The sequence below is a fragment of the Ambystoma mexicanum genome, chromosome 14 (genome assembly GCF_040938575.1).
Source record: "Ambystoma mexicanum isolate Mex_15411 chromosome 14, UKY_AmexF1_1, whole genome shotgun sequence".
In the NCBI taxonomy this organism is placed as follows: Eukaryota; Metazoa; Chordata; class Amphibia; order Caudata; family Ambystomatidae; genus Ambystoma; species Ambystoma mexicanum.
Genome location: NC_090940.1, coordinates 539,380,273 through 539,405,157, shown reverse-complemented (window position 1 = coordinate 539,405,157; position 24,885 = coordinate 539,380,273). Strand labels below are relative to the sequence as shown.

Here is a 24,885-nt window from a genome sequence, read left to right as displayed (position 1 = left end):
GCCAGACTTGTTATGAGGCCCACTATCACGTAATGCTTCCAGGCGAGATTTGCGCTTTTGGTACAGCGGTACTGATCATGTGCACCATTAGTTTCAATGTTGCTGTGAAATGTCACTTTTGTCATACTCCTGTTCTGGGTTTTGGTTGCATGATGAAGCCGGATTTATATATTCTCATTTGCGAAGGACTTGGATGAGGTGTAGGGATGAGGCTGTAATCCTGACCCAGAGTTTTACTCGTATTCGTCACAGTCCTGCTTCCAAGCCTACCTTCCCTTGCTGAGGGGACCTGGTCATTGGCTTGGGGAATAAACAGGTGGAGAAAGGGGTGGAGACTTCACATATGTGATCAAGTGTTGAGTGGAGGAACCCCTTCCTCTGTGGTAAGGGTAGTGTTGCTACAGACTTTTTGTGGGACCTGTCTGGGAGGTGGGTCCACCGCATTTGTGAAGGACTGGGATGGGGAAGAGTAGGACTCGGGGTAGTGGAGATTATTTATAAGAGATCCAGGTATTACCAATACCTTGTAGTGGGCGCATGCGGTGATTACCAGTAATATGCAATCAAATAAAGCCCAATGGGACTTCAAAATGAGAAATAACAGAATGGTCTCCATAACTCTGAATAATGAAGATCCATCCCGTTACTGCATGCTTACCGCAGTATTTGTGTTTGGATGCATATCTAAGAAAAATATCGTAGTAATCTAAATTAGGCACAAAGTAGAGCTTAACACAGCGGACCAGTCGTCGTTGTAGCAGCAATGCCGAGCTCAATGGGCGTTGTTGGGGGTCTCTGGGTGCCCCCGCTGCGTGCCCGCGAGCCCATGCGCGCACAGACTACACACCAACACGTCTGTACGCTTCGGGCTCCCCGGTCGCTCTGACGCGGCCGGGAACGCCCCGTTTATTTAAGGCGCACGCGGCGACGTGCAACGTCACGCCGCCGCGTGCGTATCCCTTCACGGGGCGGCACCACACTCCTCCTTTTTCCCGGGAGGAACAACAACAAACAAACACATCAAACATGTCACTGCACACACTGTCAGTTGTGAACTCACAAACCCCAGGCCCCCTTTTATTAACAGCCTCCCGGATCCCCTTCACTCCGGAACACAGTCAATCGGCCCCAGCACGTAGTCTCCGAGGTAGGCAGGTCTCCCTCGCCCAGCCCTCTGGGGGTACCTCCCACCTACCTCCGTCGCTGGACTCCCGGCCGCTCCAGTGTCTCGTGCTGGTGACCCCACGCATTCCCCCCGGGGGGTGTCATCGTCCGGGGGGACCGTCTCATCTGGGTCAGGCGGGAGTTCAGTCCGAGAGTCCCCCAGTTTCTTGAAGAAACTCACATTTCGGGTGACGGCCGACTTCCCATCCGATGCCGTCACCATCGACCCCTTCACTGCCACTACGTCCAGCGGCTCGGGTTCATATGGAAGCGAGAGTTTCCCATGGGGATGCCGATTCCTAATCAACACTTCGTCGCCCGGTTCCAGCCGCTGCGGACGAAGACCCCTCCGTAGGTTTTCCTGATGGGTCCTTGCCAGTCGCTCCGCTTCCACCCTTTGGTCGTCTATGACACCGGGTACCTTCTCCTGCACCTCCGGGAGGAGACCTCGGGGGCACCTGCGGAATAGAGCCTCAGCCGGGGCCACCCCAGTTGAAGCATGTGGGGTAGTGCGGTATACTCTCAGGAACTGGTATAGCGCCCGCTGGAGAGGCTGGCCTTGTCCCTGAGCTATCCGGAAAGTCTTGTTTAACGTCCTCATCAGCCTTTCTGCGTCCCCGTTCGCGCGGGGCCACAATGGGGACACCTTTCGGTGGGCCACTCCACAGCTCTCAAGAAATTCCGAGAACCTCGCGCTCTGGAATGGGGATCCATTGTCCGAGCACAGGGTCACGGGGAACCCATGGGTGGCAAAGATTTTCTCCACAGCGCCCACCACGTGCTCAAATGCCACCGACTCAACGAATTCCACCTCCGGGTATCGTGAGTACTCATCGACGATGGCTAGGAAGTGAGTACCCACGGCTGTGGATCCGAAGTCCGCATGCACGACTTCCCACGGGCGGGTCCCCCGTGGCATTACCTCGATCTCGGGCTCCCGTTGTACAGGGGAAGCCGCCTGGCACCATACGCAGGCCGCTACGAAGTCGTCCACCTTCCTCTCCAGCTCGGGGAACCACACCTTCAGCCTCAACCTCGCCTTCGTTTTGGCGGCCCCTTGGTGTCCCTGGTGTACCAGGTTGATGACCTCGTGGACCTTGGAGCCCGGCACCACCAGGCGATCACCCCGCAGCAGCAGACCCGACTCCGTGAAGGACAGTTCATCCCTCACCTTCCAGAGTTGCTCGAGGGTCACCTTGGCCTCTTGAGTGCGCCCGGCCACCAACTCCAGCACGGCCTTCCAGGACCCCGATTGCATCGAGCTTCTCAGGATGCGGAAGCATTCGTCATTGGCTGCTGCGCTCTCCAGTTCGGGCAGCGGCATTGCATTGGGGGTGGCACTCTCGACCACCATGCTCACGTGATCATCGGCCTCCTCGGCACACGACTCTTGTGCGGGCCCATCCCTGCCCACCGGATGCCTGGACAGGTAGTCCGCCGCATTGTTGGCCCCTGGCCTATAGATGAGGTTGACGCCATATTCCAGGAGGGCCAGCATCCATCGCTCGATCCTGGCTGGTGGTTTGGAGGAGGATCCGGCCATGATTGGAATCAGTGGTTTGTGGTCTGTTACCACTGTCACGGGTCTCCCCAGCACATATAGCCGAAAATGCCGGCACCCCCACAGAACCGCCAGGGCCTCTCGCTCAATCTGTGAGTACCTCTGCTCGGTCTCGGAGAGGGCCTTGCTCGCATAGGCCACGGGCCTCATTCCCCCATCTCTGCTCACCTGGGTGAGGACTGCCCCGAGGCCAAACGGGCTGGCGTCCACCACAATCTCCGACGCCAAGGCGGGGTCAAAGAAAGCCACGGTGTCCTCTGCTGTTAGGGCACCTTTAATGTCCTCGAATGCCGCTTGTTCTAACGGGCCCCACTGCCAGACGGTGTCCTTTTTCGTCAGGGCCCTCAGAGGTTCCGACCTCGAGGCGAGATTCTTGATGAAACGCCCGCAGTACGTCACCATTCCGAGGAAGCTCCGCACCTCTGATGCGGACTCAGGGGGTCGTGCCGCCTTGATGTCTTGGACCTTCTTGGGGTCAGGAGACACCCCGCCCTCCTTGAAGATGAAACCAAAAAACTCAATGGTCGGGCGGAGAACTCACACTTGTCCTTGTGGAGGGTGAGCCCCAGCGACTGTAGCCTCTCGAGAGTCCTGGCTAGGCGTTTCAGGTGGTCTGGTTCAGTCCTCGCAAAGACCAGAATGTCGTCGCTAATGTTCAGGACGCCCTCCAGGTCTGCGAGAGCGCCTCGGATCAAGTTCTGAAATACCTCAGCTGCAGACGACACTCCAAAGCTCAGACGCTTGTACCTGTAGAGTCCCCTGTGGGTGGTGAAAGTCGTTATATAACGGGACTCTGGGTGGAGAACAACTTGGTGATACCCAGCCCGTAAGTCCAACTTCGAGAAGAAACGGGCCCCTTGCACCTCCGCAATGATGTCATCAATCGTCGGGGTCAGGTGTCGTTCTCTCCTGATAGCCTTGTTGGGCAACCGCATGTCCACACAGATTCGGACGGAGTCCGGTTGTTTCGGTTTCCTCGCCACGACAATGGGGGATACCCAGGGTGTGGGGCCCTCCACCTTTTCAATTACGTCCAGGTTCACCAGGTTATCGAGTTCCCTGTCCACCTGGTCCCTTAGATGAAATGGGATTCGCCTGTGCTTCAGGGCTATGGGCTGTACCGACTCGTCGATGTGGAGCCTCACGGGGTCGCCGTTCATCCTCCCGATCCCTTTGAAGATGTCAGCATACTTGTCTAGCAGGTCGTTGATGTCCTCCAAGTATACTGAATAGGCGAAGCTGACTATTCCAAGGGCCTCCGCTGCCGCACAGCTGAGCAGGGTGTTGCTGCTCACTGGAGTCACATAGAAGCGGGCTCTGATTTTCGACCCGTCGTGTTCCACCTTGGCAATGAATACCCCATCGAGTGGCAAGGGCTCCCGCCCACCAAATGCGAAGATACGGGCCCTTGGCGTCGCCAGCCTCGGGGCTGGGTTGAGCGCAGCATAATGTCCTCTCGCCATGACATTGACAGAGGCTCCCGTGTCAACTAGCACTGGGACTGGCGAGCAGTTTACCTCCACGACACACCTCGGCTGTCTTCTGCTCCTTCCCTTGAGGACCTCCATGCTGGAGACGAAGAAGATGTTCTCCTCGTCCTCCTCCTCCTCCACTTCTTCCGCCAGGGCCTCCTCTGGTTCCACCTGTTCCACCTGAGCTACCTTCGGCGGGCGGTACTGCCGCGGGGCCCATAGACGGGGCTGTCCTCTCGGGATCAGTACCGGCAGAGTCGCCCTGCACACCCTCGAGAAGTGATCAGGCACCCCACAGCGTCCACAAACCTTTCCTTTGGCCATGCACTCCGATGAGTGGGGGAGATCATAACCGCATTTCTGGCACGACTCTACCGGCTTCCCCGCTCTGTCTCTGGGAGGTGTACCGGGTTTTCGCACCCCTCTGCCGCCCCGCCAGACGGCGCACACCTCCTCCGGTTTCACAGCGCGGGAACCGGCCTCCATTTTGTTGGCTCGAGCCTCCGCCACCTCATGGCACCTCCCGAGCTCCAGGATCCTGGCCAGCGTGAGTCCGGGCTCTCTTAGGACTTGTCGCCTCAGCTTGCCTGACGAGCATGCCTGGATCAGCATGGTCCTTATCATGTCCTCCGCATCCCCCCACGCACACCCTTGTGACAGGCGGCGCAGGCGGCCATAGAAGGTGTCAAGCGTCTCCTCTTCCTTCTGTTTGGCCGACAGCATGACGAACCTTTCAAAGTCGACATTGGCAAGGGGGACGAAATGTGCCAGGAGGGCTGCTTTGGCCTGATCATATGAGTTACCCGCTGGAGTCAACGATTCAAAGATCTCTTGCACAGTCACTCCTGCGGAGTAGAGCATCGTGGCCACCATGCTGTCATCGTCCGTGACCTGGGCGGCCCGAAAGTACATGTCTAGCCTTCCAATCCATCTCCTCCATCGGGGCCCCAGGCTGGATGGGGGGCCCGTAGCATCAAACTCCGGAATTGGCTGTAGGGCCGCTTGCGCTCTGGCTTGGGCCATGGCCAGGGGTGGTGGTTGGATCGGAGGGGGGGCGGCACCCACCGGTTGTGCAGGCAGTCCAGACGTCGTCGGGCGTGGGGTTTTCTGCTGGAACAGGTCTGTTAGATCTTCATCCAGCGAATCCTCCGAAGCCGTGGCAGTCGCACCCTCCAGGGCACCAGGATCACTCCTAGGCGCAAGCGCACAGGCACCCTTGTTCCAATTCCGAGGGCCGCAACTTGCACCACTCCCCACACTGCCACCACCCACGTGATGATGAAAGGGTTGACGGAGAGTACCTCAAGACGCCTTATGTCCACGTGGGCCGCAGAAGCTGGAGCGTCATCCCCCACGTGATGATGATGAAGGGGTTGAAGAGGTTCCTGACAAGGATCCGTGGATGAGAGTGTCCAAAAATTGAGCTTCAAAAGGAATGGGCTGAGAAGGCCCAGCCACCTCAGTCCATCTTCCAGCTACAACACGACGTCACCGCCTGAAAATTCACCAAAATGACAAAATTCTGGCATGGGCCTGCAGGTTGTACTGCCCGCAGTCAGTTACTCCAAAAATTAGGCTTGGATGGCCTTCCTGCTCCAAACCGGAGCTGTTGGAAGATCCTCCACCTCGTGGGTAAAATGGCCGCCAGCCGCGTGTGGTCCGCGGCCTCGGCGCGATGCGAAACATCCACGGATGCTTCACTTGAAATGAAAAATTATGTCCGGGATCGCGCTCACCGCCGGGCCCGGGCATCCGACACTCGTCGCCACTGTTGGGGGGTCTCTGGGTGCCCCCGCTGCGTGCCCGCGAGCCCATGCGCGCACAGACTACACACCAACACGTCTGTACGCTTCGGGCTCCCCGGTCGCTCTGACGCGGCCGGGAACGCCCCGTTTATTTAAGGCGCACGCGGCGACGTGCAACGTCACGCCGCCGCGTGCGTATCCCTTCACGGGGCGGCACCACAGGCGTGTGCTGAACGGAGCAGTTAATGTGCCAATGTTATTGTGTAAAGTCATGCAGTGTTTACCCAGCTGTTAACGGCTGACGGGAACATATGGCGAGTCTTAAACATTTCTCTGAAACCTAAGGCACTGCCACAGATTCACTCAACAAAAAAATACCTGGGCCCTTTCAACTGTGGCCGGCGAGCATTGAAGTGTCTGGCTTGTTATTTATTTTGCAACCAGGTATAATGTTTGCTTTATAATTGCTAAGTATGTATGTAACATATCCCTTTTTGGAAGAGGGGAAGTGGCAGTGTGTGCGGGGTGTCATCCAAGCATCTAAAATTCTCGACACTTCTTTTTGACGTTTGAATTGGGATGTACAGTGAACACTCCTTTTCTCTCCACACTCGTTTTTCACACACGTTCACGCCGGCCTTTTGAACACATCCGCTCTTGGCCCCGCCATATTTCACACTGACAAGTGACATGTGACGCTGGTTACGGGGAGCCCGAGGGCCCGTCTCCAGTTTCACTGCCCTGCGGGCCTGCCTCGCCCAATACATATATGGTCTAGAAGGGCCTGCGCCCGCTTCTCCCGTCAGCGCGCCTCTGATTGGAGGACTCCCGCTCCGAAATATCCACTGGCGTCTCGCAGCGCGCGCGCCCCGGCCGCCTTCCAGGTGACGTTTATTTTAACGTCCCTGCGAGGTTCCCCCGCGCATGGGTTTCGCCTGAGCAGGACCAATGTTGACGCAGCGCCGCCCTGCGCGCGAGCTGCTGCTGCCGCCGGCGCCTGATGTGTCGCACCGGCGCGCGCTCCTTCCTGTCACATGCGGGCCCCTAGGGGCGGAAGAGCCTGCTAGCCCCCCCGCCGGCCCCTTTCGGGGAGCATCCTGGTGGGAGGTAGCTGCGTGCACGTACCATGCCCGCCCGGAGGGCTCGGCACGGACACCTCAAGAGAGTTACCTGGACCACGATCAACCTGACCTGTAAGTGGGACCATAATGGCACCTACCACTGAAGTGGGAAGAATCCGCCATCACGCCCTATTTAAATGCGTGATGGTAACCTTTGGTTTCCCGCAGGAAAAGCACTCCCTGTAAAGTAATAACTTTGGCGCTCTTTAACAAACTGTAATTAAAAAAAATATTGGGAATTTTCATGCTGGCACATTGGGTGGCAGGCATTATGGGGCACACTCTTATTTAAACTCTGACAGCTAATGTGTTTACATATGGGCGGGGTCGGTAGGCGTATGTATTTATATTTCCGTAAGATGAAAAAACGTTTAAATAAAGAGATGAGGGTGGTAATTAGCAAATAGAAAGTCTACAAAGAGCGGGGATAATAACAATAAGTTACAAACACTCAACTGTTTAGCACTACAAATTCAGTATTAAAACAAAGGATAAACACTCCATACCACTATAAATCCAACCTTAGCACTCACTTGAACTATCGTTTTGATGTAACCAGCTTAATACTTGAAGTGAGTGTAAAGGTTGGATTTGTAGTGGTACGGAGTGATTGTTTATCCATTGAGTTTCACGGTTGAATGTGTAGTGATTGTATCTTGCTGTTCTTGGACTCGCTCTTTGTAGACATATCTTTTTGTTATGTTAACCTGAACTCTTTTATGATAAAGGTTTTTTTAGATCTTAATTTCAGTGTTTTTGTGGGGAGTATGACAAATAGTTTGAGTATATGTTACAAGTGTATTAGCGCATGAGCAATGCAGTTTACATTATTTCTCCTATACGTCATACATACAAATGAATATTGTCTTTTCTGACTGATGTGTTTTTAGAACTATAGGAACTTATTTTTTATGGGGGCGTAACGTTAATGCAATGCTGAAAGCCCTGCGACTTTTACACCTTCCATTAACATCACCACACATTTTCATTCATTTGTATGGCGGAGAGAAATGGTGGAACAAAACTTGCATTTACGTCGCCTTTCTTCCTCTCCGCCTTGAAAATACTTCAGCATTTGCACCGGCATGGATTTTAATGCCTGTGCAAATGCTGGAGATCCCTATGAGGTCCAGCATTATATGAGGTCCATTGCTCTAACATAATGTTGGCAGACCCCATAAGGATCCATTGTAAATGTTTCCTGCCATGCTCGCATGGCAGGAAGTGTTCACGATTGAAATTAAACACTGCCCGACATTTGAGCATATTGGGCAACATTTAATAGAAATTGTGAGCACTGCTTGCCATGCGAGCATGGCAAACGGCGCTCACAATTAAAAGTAAAGGCTGCCTCGTTTACTCATTTTTGCACTTTGTGTGCAAACTACAAACATTTGGTGGCAGGGAGTTGCCTACGGGTATGTCAACACATAACTGCTCCCTGCCGCTAAATTACACCTTGGAGCAACATGACCTCCATAGTAGTGTACGTAATGTGCATTTCATACACCTTCAATCCACTTCGTTTACAAGATGTGCAATTATTTAGCACATGTCTTCTAGCTTTTCTATATGTAGACAATTAGGTGGCATGCATGTGTGGCGTAAGTGTTTTTGGTGTAAGTGTGTGTGTGGTTGTTAGGAAAGATTTCTTAATTGTGGGTAATTTTCCTTCCATGTGGCAACCCCCAAAACTTTTTGCTGTTGTTTTCACCATGATCTAGACTTTGCCAGCGAAGTGCAGCCTTCTGCCACACTCCTCTGGGCTTTCGCTCCATTCTTACGGGGAAACTGACATGCCCTTAAGACAGTCAGTATCGGGAAATGTTTTCCGTAGTTCTTTTATCATGTTGCAGCTTTCGTGCAACATGGCACAAGAGGGCACTGTAAGCTAAGTTACTGCTCTCTTGGGTCTCTAGTCTTCCACAGGCCCTAGATACTCTCTTTGGATTGTAAATGAACGGTGCAAGTGAATCACGGACGGGACTGGTGGCAGCGATCGTTTCTTGTGTTTTTGAACACCTTTTGGCGTTTAAGCGCGTTTCTCGCGCTTAGCCCAAAATGGTGGCCTGGCTTCCAAAATAGCCAGACCAAAAGGCTCTTTGTCCTGTCCGCTGACCGTCTTGCCCCCTTCACCTCCCCCAGGTCGAGCCGACCCGGGGCCTTCCTTATTTGGGCATGTACTTTCCCACGAAACACAGATGCTTTTGCGGGCTTCTACAGGCCTTGTGTGTGCCTCCAGGATGGGGGCTGGGATGTCTGGTCCCAATACACATCCTGGGCACCAGAGAGTCTAGGGTGGTGTGAATGCCTGGGACCCCCGTGGTCCGTGATAGGTCCACATATGGTGTGAGTGTTTTATGAGCGGATCTCCCATTGGGTCCCCTCCGTTTTGGCGCGAAGGGAACCGTGGATAAGAGGGGGCTGGAAACACCACTGCCATGTCGATCTCCTGAGTTCTCACGAACAAAGGAATACAGGAGCCAAGTATCCTGCAACCACGAGGCTGAACCGAGGAATTGCTGGTGACCCGCTGAAGGACTACTCTGCACTGCTGTCGCTTTGTGAAACCCTTTCTACCTCTGATCCAACGAGAAGGCCTGTACTGGTACTTCGACCCTTGGAATAGTGGGAACAACTATTCTCGGCATCTTCACCATCTCCTGCACGGAAGCCTTCGGAAGTGTCTCTGGGCCATCCAGCAGACTGACCAGCCTACCCAGGAGTCTTGCTCTGTAACCGCCGTCAGGTTGTTTTGTATTACGAGTCCTTGTCACTCTCACACGATTTATACACTTGGCATTCCCAGGTCTGAAGTGAGTAGTGTACATTGGGCTGAAATACACACGGCCGCTCCATTGCCCTGCTGTGGTAACAAACTGTGCGGGTTCACTGCGTTTGGGACATCCTCAACTCAACTTCTGCTGCTGCGGAATCTACACGACGCCGAGACGTCCCCTGCTCGTATCTGAACCTGCCAGCACCGAAACTGACACGGAGAAGCCTGGGTCTGCCTGCATCGGGGACCGGTGAGTAGCATCGCTAGGAACTGGTCGCCCTCCTGCAGGAGCCCATAGCGTTTCCCCGCTGTGTCTAACAGCACGCCTTTCCGTACTCGCGCTCTGCTTCTGCCCACAGAAGAGGCTGCACTTGAGTCACGGAGCTCTGTTCATCTTCATTTGTTCATCGAACTAAACTGCCTGATTCCCTCGAAGAGACTCCCCTTTTGCCCGTTGGCACCAGCGTGTGCAGGTACTTTTGAGCACAAGGCTCCACTCTTCGTAGGGCTTGGACTTCCTTTTAGTTAGGTGCCTCTGAAGGCGGACTGGGTCTAATTATTATTCGCACTGCCTGTTTTCCTCCCCTTCTAGGTGGTCTACACATTTTGTGCGTCTAACTCGTTAGACTCGTTTGTATTTGTATATATATTGTATTGGTTTGGTATGTGTTGGTTTACTAGAGTTATATTGTGATTTCTCACTACGGTCAATGTTACAAAGGCCTTATAATAAATGTGTATATATTTTTAATGTAACACCGCCTTGGAGTAATTTGTAAGTGTCCTTGCTTTGTGTGCTCATTGTGGGCTTTCAGTCCCCCTCACCCCTCTTGAGACCTAGTCTTGACCGCCGCGATCGCTACCCTGATTGGTCTGGCTTGTCCAGAGGTTACCCTGTTCCAAGTAATTAGGTTGGCCTTCTGAACCTCTGCCCCTCCAGGACAGAGTTCAGAAATCCGTCTTAACAGTGGTGTAAGTGTTTGGTCATGTTTCTATGGTGTATAAGCAGCGTATAGTGTGTTGTACAAAGTCATATGAAATGCACATGTCCCATGTGCCTCCCATATGTATGAAAACCCAAATTCAAGTGAGCTGTGGCTTTGATGTGAGTTTTTATGTTATTGAGGCGTATAAAGGGTTTACATTTAGTACATCTGTGCAATTTACATATCTTATAGATTTTGTATAGCTATGAACAATTACTTCAGTCAGTCATCCATTTAGTGCGAGTTTTCAAACGTACATCATTGTACATATAGTACATGTACCAAATGTACAACTTCTACATATACGTGCACAGTTCGTATAGGATATGTGCATTGATTCTGAGCAGGTGTCATAATAGCATGTGTTGTGTTTGTGTCCTAAAATAAGGTGTGTCTGAATTGTGTGTGTCATAAGATTGTGTGTCCAAGGGACTGTGCCGTCATTTTATGAGTGTTTGGTGTGTAAGTGTCTGGCATTTTAAGTGTATGTCATATGAGTATCGTATGAGTGTTTGGTGTCCATTCATGCAATGGACAAGTCATATATGCATCCTAACTTACGAAAACTCACATTAAAGTGAGGTTTAACTTTGTGAGTTTGTATACGTATAAGAGTTGTACAGACAGATTGTAAATGTATGCACTTTACAAGTCCTCTTTGTCTCATATACATTTGAAAAGTAAATTAAAAGTCAACCTTACTTTGATGTCTCTTCATACATGTGTTCGTGTATAGGTCAGGTCAGTTCTATGTCCCTACATTGGCAGTTCATTTTTTGATAATTTTTTTGCCCAAAAAACTCCTAGAAATTTAAACTGTAGTAATTTCTGGGGGGGGGTTCCCCCTCTAGTCCACCCTCCTCTATTATATACTCCCTGTTCCCCACCCCCTATATTTTCCGATGAGTTTTTGAAAAATGAACTGTCGATCGAACAATGTCATACCGGTCAGGGCCCAAAATGTGCACTTTCCACAAGCCTTTATTTGGTGATAATTGATTTTTGGCGAATAAGAAATTATGCATTATCTGCATATATAGAAATGAGGTGGCAACTGACGTTTTATTGATGGCTATTAACTTGCAACTTGAAATTTTTCACCCTGGTATAGGTACATGTACAGTTCCAATAGACAGTGTATATTTATTGTGTGCATCACTTCTAAATTCATATGCATATGAAAGCTCACATTAAAGTGAGGGGTAACTTTAATATCAGTTTTCAGTTAGTATAAAGGTGTACAAGAGTTGTACATATTGCACATGTTCGGAACGGAATGTACCTCTCCTGTATGTCTCACATGCATATGAAAAGATACGTTGTGAATGTTCATATTTATACTTTGTGGAAATGTACATATTTTGCATGTACAGTTTATATAAAACATGCACATTCGTGATGTGCAAGCACATCTTAAAAGTTGATTATCTCAGAAGTGGCCAGCTCAACTTTCACATTTTCTTTTACAGTGCATTAATTCCATATAAGATCTAGGTACGTGCAAAAAATCTTGAAAATCGAATCGCCCAATTTTGAGACATTTGGGCCAGATGTTTTATATGAGAACCCCCAATTTTAAATGCAGTTCGAAACAACAATTTAAGAAAATATATAAAGCCATCCAGGACAACATTCTGAAATTGTTGATGCAGGGACATTTTACTGTAAATTATTTTCCAGAATTCTTCATCTAACAGTTCAAAAGTTTTTATGAAAACATTATTTTTGGAAGTTCCATAGCCAATCTCACTTAACCTTAACTATGCCATGCGCTAGCGCAATGGAATAATATATGCCTGTTTGTATGTGATGTATGTTTTACTTGTATATGTATATATCTGTGTGTGTATGTATGTGTACTGCAAATAAATGTATATATTTTAGCAAGAAAATATTCACTAAGACAGTTAAGATGAACTAGTTCAGCAACAAAAAAATAGAAATTTAGTGAAAATACTTTAGCGGAAGTGTACCTAAGGTGCCAGTTTAAGCCACAAAACCCCTGAACTCAGCAAGTGTTTGAAGCTTCTCCACCTTAACAAAGAGCCACCCCATTGTGCAGCCCTTGGGTACATTGAGGACATCATGTATGACCTCACTTATGATATATTATGTCATCGTTGACATTGCTGGAAACTAAAACACACTGATGACATCACATATGACACAATTTATAGCATCACTGGAAGTCAGACAACACTGATAACATCACTAATGACACAATTGATGACATCACCTATGTCATTACTTAGATCATCAATGGTATTACTGATGGCACAAATCGAGAACCAAAACAATGGTATTCAAAGAAAATAGGAGAAAGTCCCAGAATCAGAACTTAAATCAAACCAACGAGACAATCAAACTAATAAAATACTCACAATTATTTGGGCATGAGAATGACTGAAAGGGGAAATTGGACTAATCCAATTGAGAAAGCGGGGATCATACCATCGAGGTATATCAGCGACATTCGAAGCTTTGCCAATAAAAATGGTGGGAGTGTCGTCACAGTCTCTAAAGAGGCTTACATGCTACAAGCACGGCAGGCTGCTGTGACAAATCGAGGGACTTTATCCCTTTTCCCCAAAGGGGAGCCCCCCTTGTGAGGTGAGCCAGCTGTGCATACCCTCTCTAGGCGTAAAGGAAAGTGGGACCTCACGTTAACCCCTGTTCCTTGAAAACCATTAAGGACCACATTGACACCCTGGCTCCTGCTCTGGCTGATTTCTGCAACCACCCCTTTGCCACTGGAGTCTTCCCCTCCCCCCTGAAGCACTCCCTTGTGCACCCTCTTCTTAAATTCTCTGCCAACCCTTCTTGCCCGGCTAACTATCATCCAATCTCTATCACTCCTTTCCGGGGCAAACTCCTGGAAAAGCTGTCCATCTCCCAGCTTAATCTTCACACTGAATCTGTTGTTGTCTCCATGACCATCAGTCTGACGCCAGAGCTCCCAGAAGCACCGAAACTGCTCTCCTGAACATCCGTGAAGACCTGCTCTCCAACCTTGATTCCAACACCCCCTGTGTCCTCATCTTACTTGATCTCTATCCTGCCTTTGACACAGTCAACCATGCCATCCTGCTCAACCATCTCCGTGATAACCTGGGTATCCCCGATCAGGCCCTGGCTTGGCTGACCTCCTTCCTCTCTGATCGACCCTCCCAGGTCCAACTTGGGTCCTTCCTCTCCTCCGTCTCTATCTCTATCTGTGGTGTTCCCCAGGGGTCAAACCTCTCTCCCCGGCTGTTCAACCAATAGCTGGCTCTTCTTGCCCACCGCATTGCCGCTCTGTACCCCAACTTTCAATGCTATGTGGATGACCCACAACTCATTTTCAGGCTCCCTTCTGCCACCTCTTCTCCTTCTCTCATCTCCGACTGTCTGTCTGCTATCACTTTTTTCCTATCACTCTCTGGCGCGCCTCTCTTGGCCTTCTTCCTGCTCCCACCTGTGAGGCTAAAAACCTCTGGGTCATCTTCGACTCCCCACTTTCCTTCTCTCCTCACATCTCTGATGTCTCTAAGAAGTCACACTACCAGCTGCACCTCCTCAGAGGTATTCTTCCTTTCCTCTCCTTCCCCCAGAAGCTCACTGTCTCCAGAGCTCTGGTTCTCTCCAGGCTGTGCTACTACAACAGCCTCTTTCTAAATCTGCCTGCCTCTACTCTCTGCCCTCTGCAACTCATCCAAAACAGGACTGCGAGACTTGTCTTAGGTCTCCAGCCCTGGGATCGTAGCTCTCCAGGACTGAAATCTCTGCACTGGCTCCCAGTGGCGGCAAGGATTAAGTTCAAGACCCTCTGCATTGTCCACAAGGCCTTCTAGGGCCTGGGACCTCAATACCTTCAATTTTCTCTTCCTAAATATCTTCCCTCTCGGCTTTGCTCATCCGCCTCCAACTCCCTCAGGGCCAGTCGCTTCTCCAAGCAACAAGATGGTGATACATCTCTTTCTTCTGCTGGGGCCTCCCTCTGGAACAGCCTCCCTGTCTCTTTGAAACTTGAGGAGAACAATCTCCGGTTCTGGAAGGACCTGAAGACCTTCCTCTTTGCTTCTGCTTTCTCTCCTCCTCTCCCCTGCTGATTTCCTGGCTGAAACTGAATCTGCCCTGGTTACCTGGCTACCCTCTGATCTCGGGCCCAAGTCCCCTCCCTGCCAGTTGCACACCTGCACTGCCCCCCTGGCAAACGTAGGCACAACACTATTTTGTTAGGGCTAGAAATGTTACTTCGTGGTGGTGAGACTACTGATAGAATGCCAGTATGGATGGTGCTTTCACAAGCGCTGGTGTTGTGTGCTATATACCGACATTTCCATTCGAACATGTTATAAGCCTATGATATGGCATTTATAGCGCAGCTATACACAAGTGTTTCAAGGTGCGAAATCCAAAGCATTTCAAAATTAGGAACATGTTTAGTCCTAAAATCATCTTTTAAAATGATGTATGACAGGAATTATTTTTGTAATCACATTTGGGCTTTTTGTCTGCCTTTTTAACATTCTAATGTTTCCTCATATCTCAGAAAAGTGGACATGCAATTGAAAAAGATGCACTGATAACTTCAAAAGTGGATACTATTAAAAGAAATCTAATTTTTTGTTACCAAGACTCACATTCTTGGTTCACCTGGCCTATACTCAAAGGCCATGAAGCAGAAGCAACAATACAGTTGTTGTTCAACAAGTAGACTGCTTAAAAGGTGCAGAAACGATACATTTCTAAGACAAGTTAAAGTACACCTAGGTTATTTTTCATGTTCGGTGGGGTCGAGGGGGCATCAGGATATGTGAAAAATTATCCTAAACGTAGAAGCATACCAAAAACCATAATATTTATGTAAACCTTCTCAGATCATTACAACTACTGCATAATCCACAACTAACAACAAAGATTCCAGCTAAATTAATCTAACACATATAATAGTTCCTATCTACCTATGGGCCTCATTCCTAAAAGTGTGATAAATCTACCGCTGGTTCTAAGTGGTAAGTACTGCCAGTCGTACAGGACTGCCATTTACAGAAGCGTTCAATCACATAAACTGAAAATCTACTTTGCAGGGTTATTGCATGCTGAGACAAAAAATCTACTCTGCAGGGTTATTGCATGCTGAGACTGAAAATCTGCTATGCAGGGTATTGCATGCTGCCATATCTTTATATTATGTGATATTTTTGAAATGCCTATCTGATATTATTCTAGTCTGGAAGTGTTGTTAATTGTCTGGGTCTTTAGTGGACCGTAATCTGAACCATACTAAATAAACTGTGCATTACAGTGCAGGCAAATGTCTTTGCCAAAGATGTCTAGTATTGCACAATTATCTTTAACAGCTATTTATTGGATGGGGAGCACATGGTTTGACTTAGTGGTTGCTGGCATGTTAAATTCTAATTATATTTGGCTTTTTATAACGTGCTTAATACTGAAGAGGTTTCTAAGCGCGGACACAGGACTCCAACCTGTGTTTCTCTGTATCGTCTTGCTTCCAAGAAGAGCACGTTGCCACTGAGCTATACTACCCGTCATGGGAATTTGCCAGCTTTTATTGTCGTCGTTGATTCTATATCTGTCTATAGCAGCTCTCTATACTTAAGCGCCTGACTTCAGTGTGGGCTCTGCGAATACGTAATAGACATTACATTACATTGTAATATAATAAACTTTACATTACACTTCAAGAAAATAGAAAATGCTTTGCGAGAAATGACTTGTACTTTAAAATGATTTTGTATTTCTTTATTTGTATTTATTTAGATTTATATAGCGCTTTAAGCCAAAGCGCTTTACATGGGGAACAAGCAATTACAACAAGCAATACATAACATTGAATCAAGCCAGAAAACAGTACAGGGAACAATTTACATTATTGGTGAGGTTAAGTGCATATGGAGGGGGACTGAAGTGAGAGAGGAGGGTTAAGAGGTGAAGGAGGAGGAGGGTTCAATGGAGAAAGAGGGAGCTGAAAGATGCTAGGGGGGGTGAATGGAAGAGGTAGGATTTTAGAGAGGTGCGAAATGAGGGGTAGGTGGTAGAGCGGATTGGGAGGGGAAAGCGGTTCCAATGGAAAGGAACAAGACGTTGGAAGGAGCGGAAGCGGGAAGGGGCACAGGGTGGAGGAGCAGAAAGAAGGAAGACATCTGCCGAACGGAGAGAACGAGAAGGGATGTAGAAAGCGAGAAGGAAGGATAGATGGGGAGGGGCAAGGCAATAGAGGGCTTTGAAGACTAGACAGAGGAAGTTAAATTTAAGCTGGGAGTGAAAAGGGAGCCATCCTTGTTAAAGATCAAAGGATCTCTAACAGTTGTTATCTGATGGGAAGTACTATGTGTATTTGAGAAAATGACTTGCCTGTAACAGTATTTTTCATGTTGTACCTGCAAAAGACTTGCACGTCCTGCATAGCTTGCCATCCTCTTCAATTTGGCCTTGGCCAATAGACAAGAATTCCCTCCACCCAGTTTTGTTGTCATCTGTAATGGAGCAATATGTGTCCAGTATTAAAACGAAGAATTAAATGGTATGGAAGCCTCCTAATTTATTATTTTCCATCAAGATATCACCTTTCTAAAATGTTTCCTTAAAGGTCCTTCAATTAAAATGTGTGGCAACTTTTCTTAAAATGGACAAATCACTTATATTGTCAATCTCCATGCCTGCCCTACCCATGGAGTCCAAGAGATGTTACCATTGAAACAGCCGGGAGATAATTCACATTTTCAGACAAAACTTTAACCCCATGAATTGTTGCACACTTAAAGGATGGCAAACAATGCTGAGCAAAGATCCAACAAGGTAGCTCTCCAAGGGTTTTAGTTCTTCACAATGCTACCAGTCACAATCCCCCCCCCCCCAATGCACCCCTGCATCAGTGATCTTCCTAGAATTATAATTCCAGGTCCAGCATCTGGCCCTTTTAAGGTAAGCCCTGTCGATTAGTTATCAGGTTTTGAAAATATGATGTATTTGCCTCAAAATTAACCTTTTTACCCCAAAATGTGTTTTTTCCCTCCAAACGGAAAGTTGGTGACCCCCAAAACCCCAAAGCACTCTGCGCTGTTCAATTTATGGGCAGATAGCTGCTACACTATTTTTATTTTTCATCTTCGTAACAAAAAGAAACCCTATGAACACATTTGCCATAGAACAAAATGATTGTTTCTCAAACTGGAAACCGTGCTATACTGCATCTCAATTTGCTTTTTACAGGTGCCTTGTGATACAGGACAGCCACAAAGAAAGAAACACAGAAACACAGTAGAACTGTTAAAAATATAGTGAAACCATAGATGGATAATGCAAAAAATGGATTGATAACCTTGGAGAAATGCTTAGCTGTCCCTTGCCTGTTACATGAAGACTGTCTCTCAACGTCTCTGTACAGATCCTGAGTGATAAAATTAATGCCGGTATTAAATTTACTATTGATGGTATATTTTCTGCCACCAACGGTATTGAAAGCACTGCAGAAAATGCACTATACAAAATGTCAATCCATGAAACAAAATCAGAAATTTCGACACGCTTTTCAACATCGGGACCAATGTCATAATCCTAAAGTTGGACCTAAAACTCTACGCTAAGCCTATTGCCGTTCCAGATATACCTATTGAGCCTATAGTACATAGGATAAGTCCCAACAGCTCTAAGTCAACCATTTCGTACCATTAAATTGGCTGTAATGATACCCATGATCACAGCGACTAGAAATTGAAGGGCCTCTGAATGAACGTTACACCCCTATAACAAACCTACGTTTCCCATTCCTGGCCAATGCATCCTAGCACCATGGACACACACACAAGGCTCCCCTCTGGACACAAATACCTCTAAGGCTAATACCTAGAAACAGAACACTACGCAGAGCTCTGGGTACTTCGGTCTGCACACATCAACAAAGCAGCAAGGCTATCTTGCATTTTCCCTATCTCTTCACTATCCTAATCCAACCCCTCGCTGTCAGATATGCCAGAATGCCACAGGACCCTGCAAATGGTTGCCGAACACAGTATAATTCCTAACATGGCATGAAGCGCTATATAGACACTTGATATTGTAATTAAGCTGGCACGTTGGCTCTGGAGGTAACTGCTTGCTCTAAAGTAGCGGTCCGTCTGCAGGACACAGCTTGGAATCCAAGGAGGGTTAACTGTACCCATCCTCCTTCTGACCACCATGCACTAAAGCTATAAATCTTCAGATACGGGCTGAGCTGCATAATAAATCATATTATTATTATTATTATTATTATTATTATTATTATTAGATACTGTGATAGGTCAGAAGAAGGAGACAGTCACTGGTGGCATTTTAGCAATCAGTTTTATTGAAAAAATATCTCTTAATAGTATGGTGTTTGCCCTACCTAACGCAAATCTAACTAGGTTGCTTGTCGTCAGTGAGAGTATCCAAAGTAATGAACTGTCCTCCGTCCCAAACTACCCTATTTTGTCCCTACCACTGTTCAAAAAGGAACAAAGAAAAGAGGGGTCCAGGAGAATGACTCCTTTCTCCTGGACAGGCTTTATTAGCCCAACTATCCTTCTTGGGATGGCTTTTGGTAATTATTTAAACAAGTTCCTTTATTTTTTCAAAACAGGCTCTTGTACCTCCAGGGCTTCCCCTATCCTACTACTGGTACAGTTCCTTGTCATGTCCAAGCCTTTGTAGCCACTGATCCTGGTATTGGCTATCCTCCAAACCAGTAAATGTCTCTCTGTTCCTTGTCAACTTGTGAAATACTTGGGGTCTTCTGCTGTACTCTGGGTTTAGTTTCACATACAATTCTTCCAGTATCTGTGGACAATTGATCCCTGCCCAATTCTCTCTCATCGTTTCTTGTATTGTATACCTTGCAACACTGTTCTCTGGATAGTTTGCTTTCTCTTCACCAACATTGACTGGCACTGGGATGAGTTTGGTCACTCCCTTGGTAACCTTTGTTATCTTCACATCATTCACTGTTACTGCGACAAGTATGATTGGTCCCTTGATAATCTTCTTTCAATTCATGGCACTTCACCTGGGCAGGTCTCCTACTGTTCCTGTTACCTCTTTCATACAGGATAGGTGTCACTGGTTCTTCCCGCAGGGTCAGGTTTTCCCGTCCGACATGATATGATATGATAGGTTATTTATAATGCACTTAATACCCAGAGGTTTCTAAGCGTGGACCAGTGGACCGAACCTTTGGTGCTCAGTGTTGTCTTGCTGCCAAGGTGAGCACGTTGCCTTTGAGCTATCCTCCCTAGACAACTTGCGTGGACTTTCACGTCTTCCTTACATGGCTCTGCAGAGCAGTTCCTAATACGGTCTCAGCGTTGATCATGGACGGCTCGGTCCACCCTGTCTGGGTCACACCACCGCCTCCAGGCCTACCTCAAATGTTCAGTTGAGGCTTGTGCTTCCCAAATGCTTCTCTCTTCCCTAAGTCTGAGACAGTCACTCCACAACCTGGCAGCTTGGGGTTCAGTGATTGCTTGCTCAGCTCTGATTCAAATCTCCTAGCTCATGAGATGAGATCTTTCCATTGGTCCTAACTTGTTTTTTATGAGGAAGTGTTAGGCCCTCCTCAGCGTAGGCCCACAGTGGTTTGTCTCTTTCCTTGGTGTGTTAGTCTTGCTTTGCACTAGCTGCTTCTTCTCAGTGTAGCTGGCTGCCAAACACTGATTACTATTTATGGCTCTCACATTCTTCTTCTCCTTCTCCTCCACCCCTCCTCAGTATGAGTGGTTGTTGAAGGTTGATTACTGATAAAATGACAGTAGAAAATAGTCACTGGTTTAGAGGGAATCTTCTGATTCTTTGATGTTATAGTTAACTCCTTAGGAGAGGTTATATGGAGTTCCTGGACGGAACAGGAGTTCTTGTCCCCAAGAGAGGAGTGTCTCCCTGTGAGGTCCTGCTGACTGTCACCCATATGGGAATTGGAGCGTAGCGGGCACACCTCCCCTAGCATCACTGGGAAGTGTTCCCCTGTCGGGAGAATGTGACAAGATCCCGTAAATTGTCACATATCCTTCACCGTAGCTACCTGCCGTCCCCTTGTTCATCAATGGGAAACCGAAGGAAATCGACATTCCCGTGTTCCTTTCCCTTCCTGTGTTCTACAGTGAAGCAGTAGGGCTAAAGGTCAAGGAACCATCTCATTATCCTGTGGTTAGTATCTCCTTTTTTTTTTTTTAGGCTTAGCCAGGTCACAGGGAAATTATCAATCACTAATCTAATCCTTCGTCCTTTCAAATAATATTTTAGATACATCATGGCCCACTTGATGGCAAGGGCCTCTAGCTCAATAGTAAAACCATTTTTCTCTCGAGTGAAGAGTTTCCTGCTAATGTACAGGACAGGACGTTCTACTCCTCCATATTCCTGTGAAAGTACGGCTCCAATGCCAACTTTGGATGCATCTGTTTGGAGGATTAATGCCTTCTTGAAATTTGGGACTTTGAGGATGGGTTCACTGCATAGACTATGCTTCAAGGTCTCAAAACTATGTTAGTCCCACTTTCACCCCCTCCCCCCCATCAGTTTTTCTGGCACTGCATTTTTAAGCTTGTCTGTGAGACAAGAAGTAATGGTGGAGTAACTAGGGAAAAACCTGTGGTAGCACCCAGTCGGGCCTAAGAAAGCTCAGAGTTCCCTTTTAATTTTTGAAGGTGCAGTCAGGTGTACAGCATTTACTTTCTCTAGTTGCAGTTGTACCAAACCTTTACCCACAAAAATTCCCTGGTACTTAACGGCTGACTGGGCCAGGTGGCATTTCTTGGGGTTGGCGGTCAAGCCAACATTTCTCAGGGCTCTTACAATCTCCTATAAATGCCGGAGCTGATCCTCCCAGGTTTCACTATGTATGAGGATATCTGTCACGATCCATGCCCCTGACCCCCTCAGGTATAACAGCCCCCTGGCAGCAATGGGGCTAAAGCCCTTCACACTGGCCCCAAGGGCCTTAAAACACCCCCAGAAACCTACAAGGAGTCAGTCATGGCGCCTTTGGCGCCAGGCTCATTATCAGGAATAAAGCAATACCAGTTTTGGACCGTAATCCAACATGGAGGCCTATTTCACAGCTCAGTTCTTTAGAACCAAGCCATGCAGTCTAGTGTTTTGGCTGTGGCTGGGCCTTGAACTACTTGGCCTGGAACTACTTTACCTGGGCTATTTAAACCACACCCAAACAGCAGAACACGCTTCGAGTTATTCTGCACTCCTGCAGCGTAACGCTCACCGTGTCCAGCTCCTGCTCATCTGCTTCTCCGGCGACCCGATCCTGAAGCCCTATATCCGGATTCCATTAATAACCTGGAAGAACAAGAACAGCATTAGCAAGCAAGAACACTTACCTGTGAAGTAACCAGCCTTGAATCCATCCTGCGCTTCGCTTACCTCGCCCATCTCCGGAGTTCGCCGCAACCTGCAAAGGTAAAGATACAAGGACAGCATTGATAACAATTCTTACCTGGGCAAGCAGCAGGTCCTGGCAGCACGCTGCACTTCTCTTACCTCGCTCATCTCCGGGTTTCACCACAACCTGCAAGGGAGAAGGAACAAGGTCAGCATTAACAAAGCACTTACCTGGGCAAGCAGTGCTTCGATCGCTCATCACTCCGGAACATCACCGCAACCTGTACAAAGAAGAGAAGAGAACAGAACACAGGTTAGCAATTAACACCTTTAAACAGTGCAGCGCTCCGCGCATCAATGACTCACCGTGGTCTTCGCCATCGGCGCGGCAACTCCGAGATCGCAACCATCCCTGTGAAAACAAAAAGGGACATTGTTAGGGAACAGCGTAGTGGAGCAAGACGCAGAGAAGATGGAGAAAACGGAGGGAAAGGAAGAGACAGAATAAAGACAGAAAAGACAAAACTCACCTGGAAGACAGCAAGCAGAGTCCGAGTCACAGCCGGTCTGGACCCAACATAAGGGCACATGGACCAGTGAAGCAACTAGGTCCACGGAACGCCCACACCAACCATGCGCCCCTGCTCAGAGACGCAAGACGGAGAATTCAACGCACAAAAACCTAAGGTGCTACCCAACTTCTGGCACATAACCAAGTAGAGAGGGGTCCGGGATAGTGCTTAGACCTCCATCCAGTATCGTGTGGCGCCGCAGAGGATACCAGGTGAGCGTAACAATATCAAGGTATTCTCCACAAAAATGGGAAAAGGTACGCAATACCTTGTCCATCAAACACTGAAAGGTGGTGGGGGCCCTGTGGAGTCCGAAAAGGGAATACTTTCAATTGAAACAACTTGCGGTGAGTGGAAAAAGCAGTTTTTTTCCCGATCTGAAGGGTTTTTAGCGGAACCTGCCAATAGCCCTTGGTAAGATCAATTGTAGAGATGTATTTGGTAGGTACCAATTTGTCAATTAAATCGTCTGTCCTCAGCATAGGATAATTTTCAAACTGGGAAATGGAATTTAATTTGTGAAGGTCAATACAGAAACTTCACAACTGATATGGTTTTGCATCAAGGACTATTGCTGAGGACCACAGACTTTCAGAGGGATCTAACATGCTTTCCACTTGAGGATTGTTCCCTTTTTGGTTTCTGGAATCCAATGAGGTTTCAGGTCTATCACCTTCCCCGGGGGATTTCTAATGTTATACATTAAGTGTTGGATTCTTCCTAGTTTATCACTAAAGACGTCCGGAAACTGGTGCACTAAGTCTTGAACATCTTTTTGTTGTTCAGGACTTAACTCAGGTCGGGCGAGATGTTCTGTTTTCCCTTCATCAGTTAAGAGTGGCCATAGTCACCAACGTGTTTTCTGTGGGATCCACCTGCCATTCCTTTAACAGATTAATATGATAGATTTGGGTTTTCTGTCTACGGTCTGGCTGGGTAAACGCATAATAAGGTTTTTTTTGTCTATTATCTCATATGGTCCAAACCATTTAGAGAGCATTTTTTGCTCTGATGTAGGTAGCAACACCAATACCTTTTGACGTATAGAGAAGGATAGGTGAATGGCCTTCTTATAGTATTGAGTCTTTTCCTGGGACTGCTCCAAATGTTTATTTACGACCTCTCAGACTATTGCCATGTGGTGTTTGGGGCATTGAGCAGTTTGGGAGATGGGTATAAATGCATCTTCCCAGGTTTCTCAGAGCATATCCAAGAAGTCTCTTGGCTCCAAACTATATAAAAGTTCAAAGTGTGAGAATCCCAAGGAGGCCTGAGGGGATTTTCTTACTGCAAAAAGCACCCACAGAATCATCATGTCCCAGTTCTTTCCGTCAGCTTCAACCAGTTTTTAAAAGATTTTCTTTAAGGTTTGGTTGAAGTGCTCTATCACCACGTCTTTATGGGAATGATACACTTATGTCCGGAGCATCTTTATTTGCAGTATTTCCTTCACCTTGGCCATGATCTTCGACATGAAGGTACTTCCCTGATCTGTTAGGAGCTCCTTGGGAAATCCCCCCTGAGTTAAGAAGGGGAGGGGATGAGATGCTTCAATATCTGCTGGATGGTGGTGTTCCTAAGCGCAAAGGCTTCTGGGTACCGGGTTGTATTGTCAACTAGGACTAATATGTATGTGTTCCCCAGTTTAGAAGGCTCAAGTGGACCAATAACGGCATTCCAATTCTGGAAAAGGGTATATGGTATCTCAATAATCGGGAGAGGTTGGAGAGGGGCAGGTGAAATAATTTTGCTGAATCTTGACAGATAGCTCAAGTGTTTACAAAATTCTTCACATCAGTGAGGACTGCCGGCTAATATAATTTAGGGACAACTTGACCCTGAGTTCGGGTGACCGCTTGATGACCAGAGGTTAATTAAATGTGAGTGTGCTAGTTCTAAGACTACCCTTTGGTGGCTTCTAGGTATTACTAACTGGGTTTGGGATAGACCTTCAGGGTGCTATCATTCCTATATAAAAGACCAATTTTTTTTTTTTTTTAAAAGAAGGGTCTGTCTTGAGCTCTGCCCTCTATTTCGGGAATTACTTTAGAGAAAGCTTATGATAGGATTTGTCATTATGCTTAGCTAAACCTAAGTCTGGTATAAGTTCAGCCTCTTCTACCTGAGGGA

The 24,885-nt window shown here is 47.8% G+C and overlaps 1 protein-coding gene across 22 annotated transcripts in view; it reads left to right on the top strand.

Moving 5' to 3' along the window:
• The window catches only part of EVL (Enah/Vasp-like), a 965,108-nt gene that overhangs the window by 494,355 nt on the left and 445,868 nt on the right, over positions 1 to 24,885 (top strand). For 3 of the 22 annotated variants that reach the window (XM_069637817.1, XM_069637803.1, XM_069637802.1), the window contains exon 1: positions 6,735 to 7,135. The exons of the other annotated variants lie outside the window; for them this stretch is intronic. In XM_069637817.1, the coding sequence (XP_069493918.1) occupies positions 7,069 to 7,135 (67 nt within the window). In that variant the 5' untranslated portion in view covers positions 6,735 to 7,068. Of the gene's footprint in view, positions 1 to 6,734; positions 7,136 to 24,885 lie in introns of those variants that run through there. 22 annotated transcript variants of the gene reach the window in all.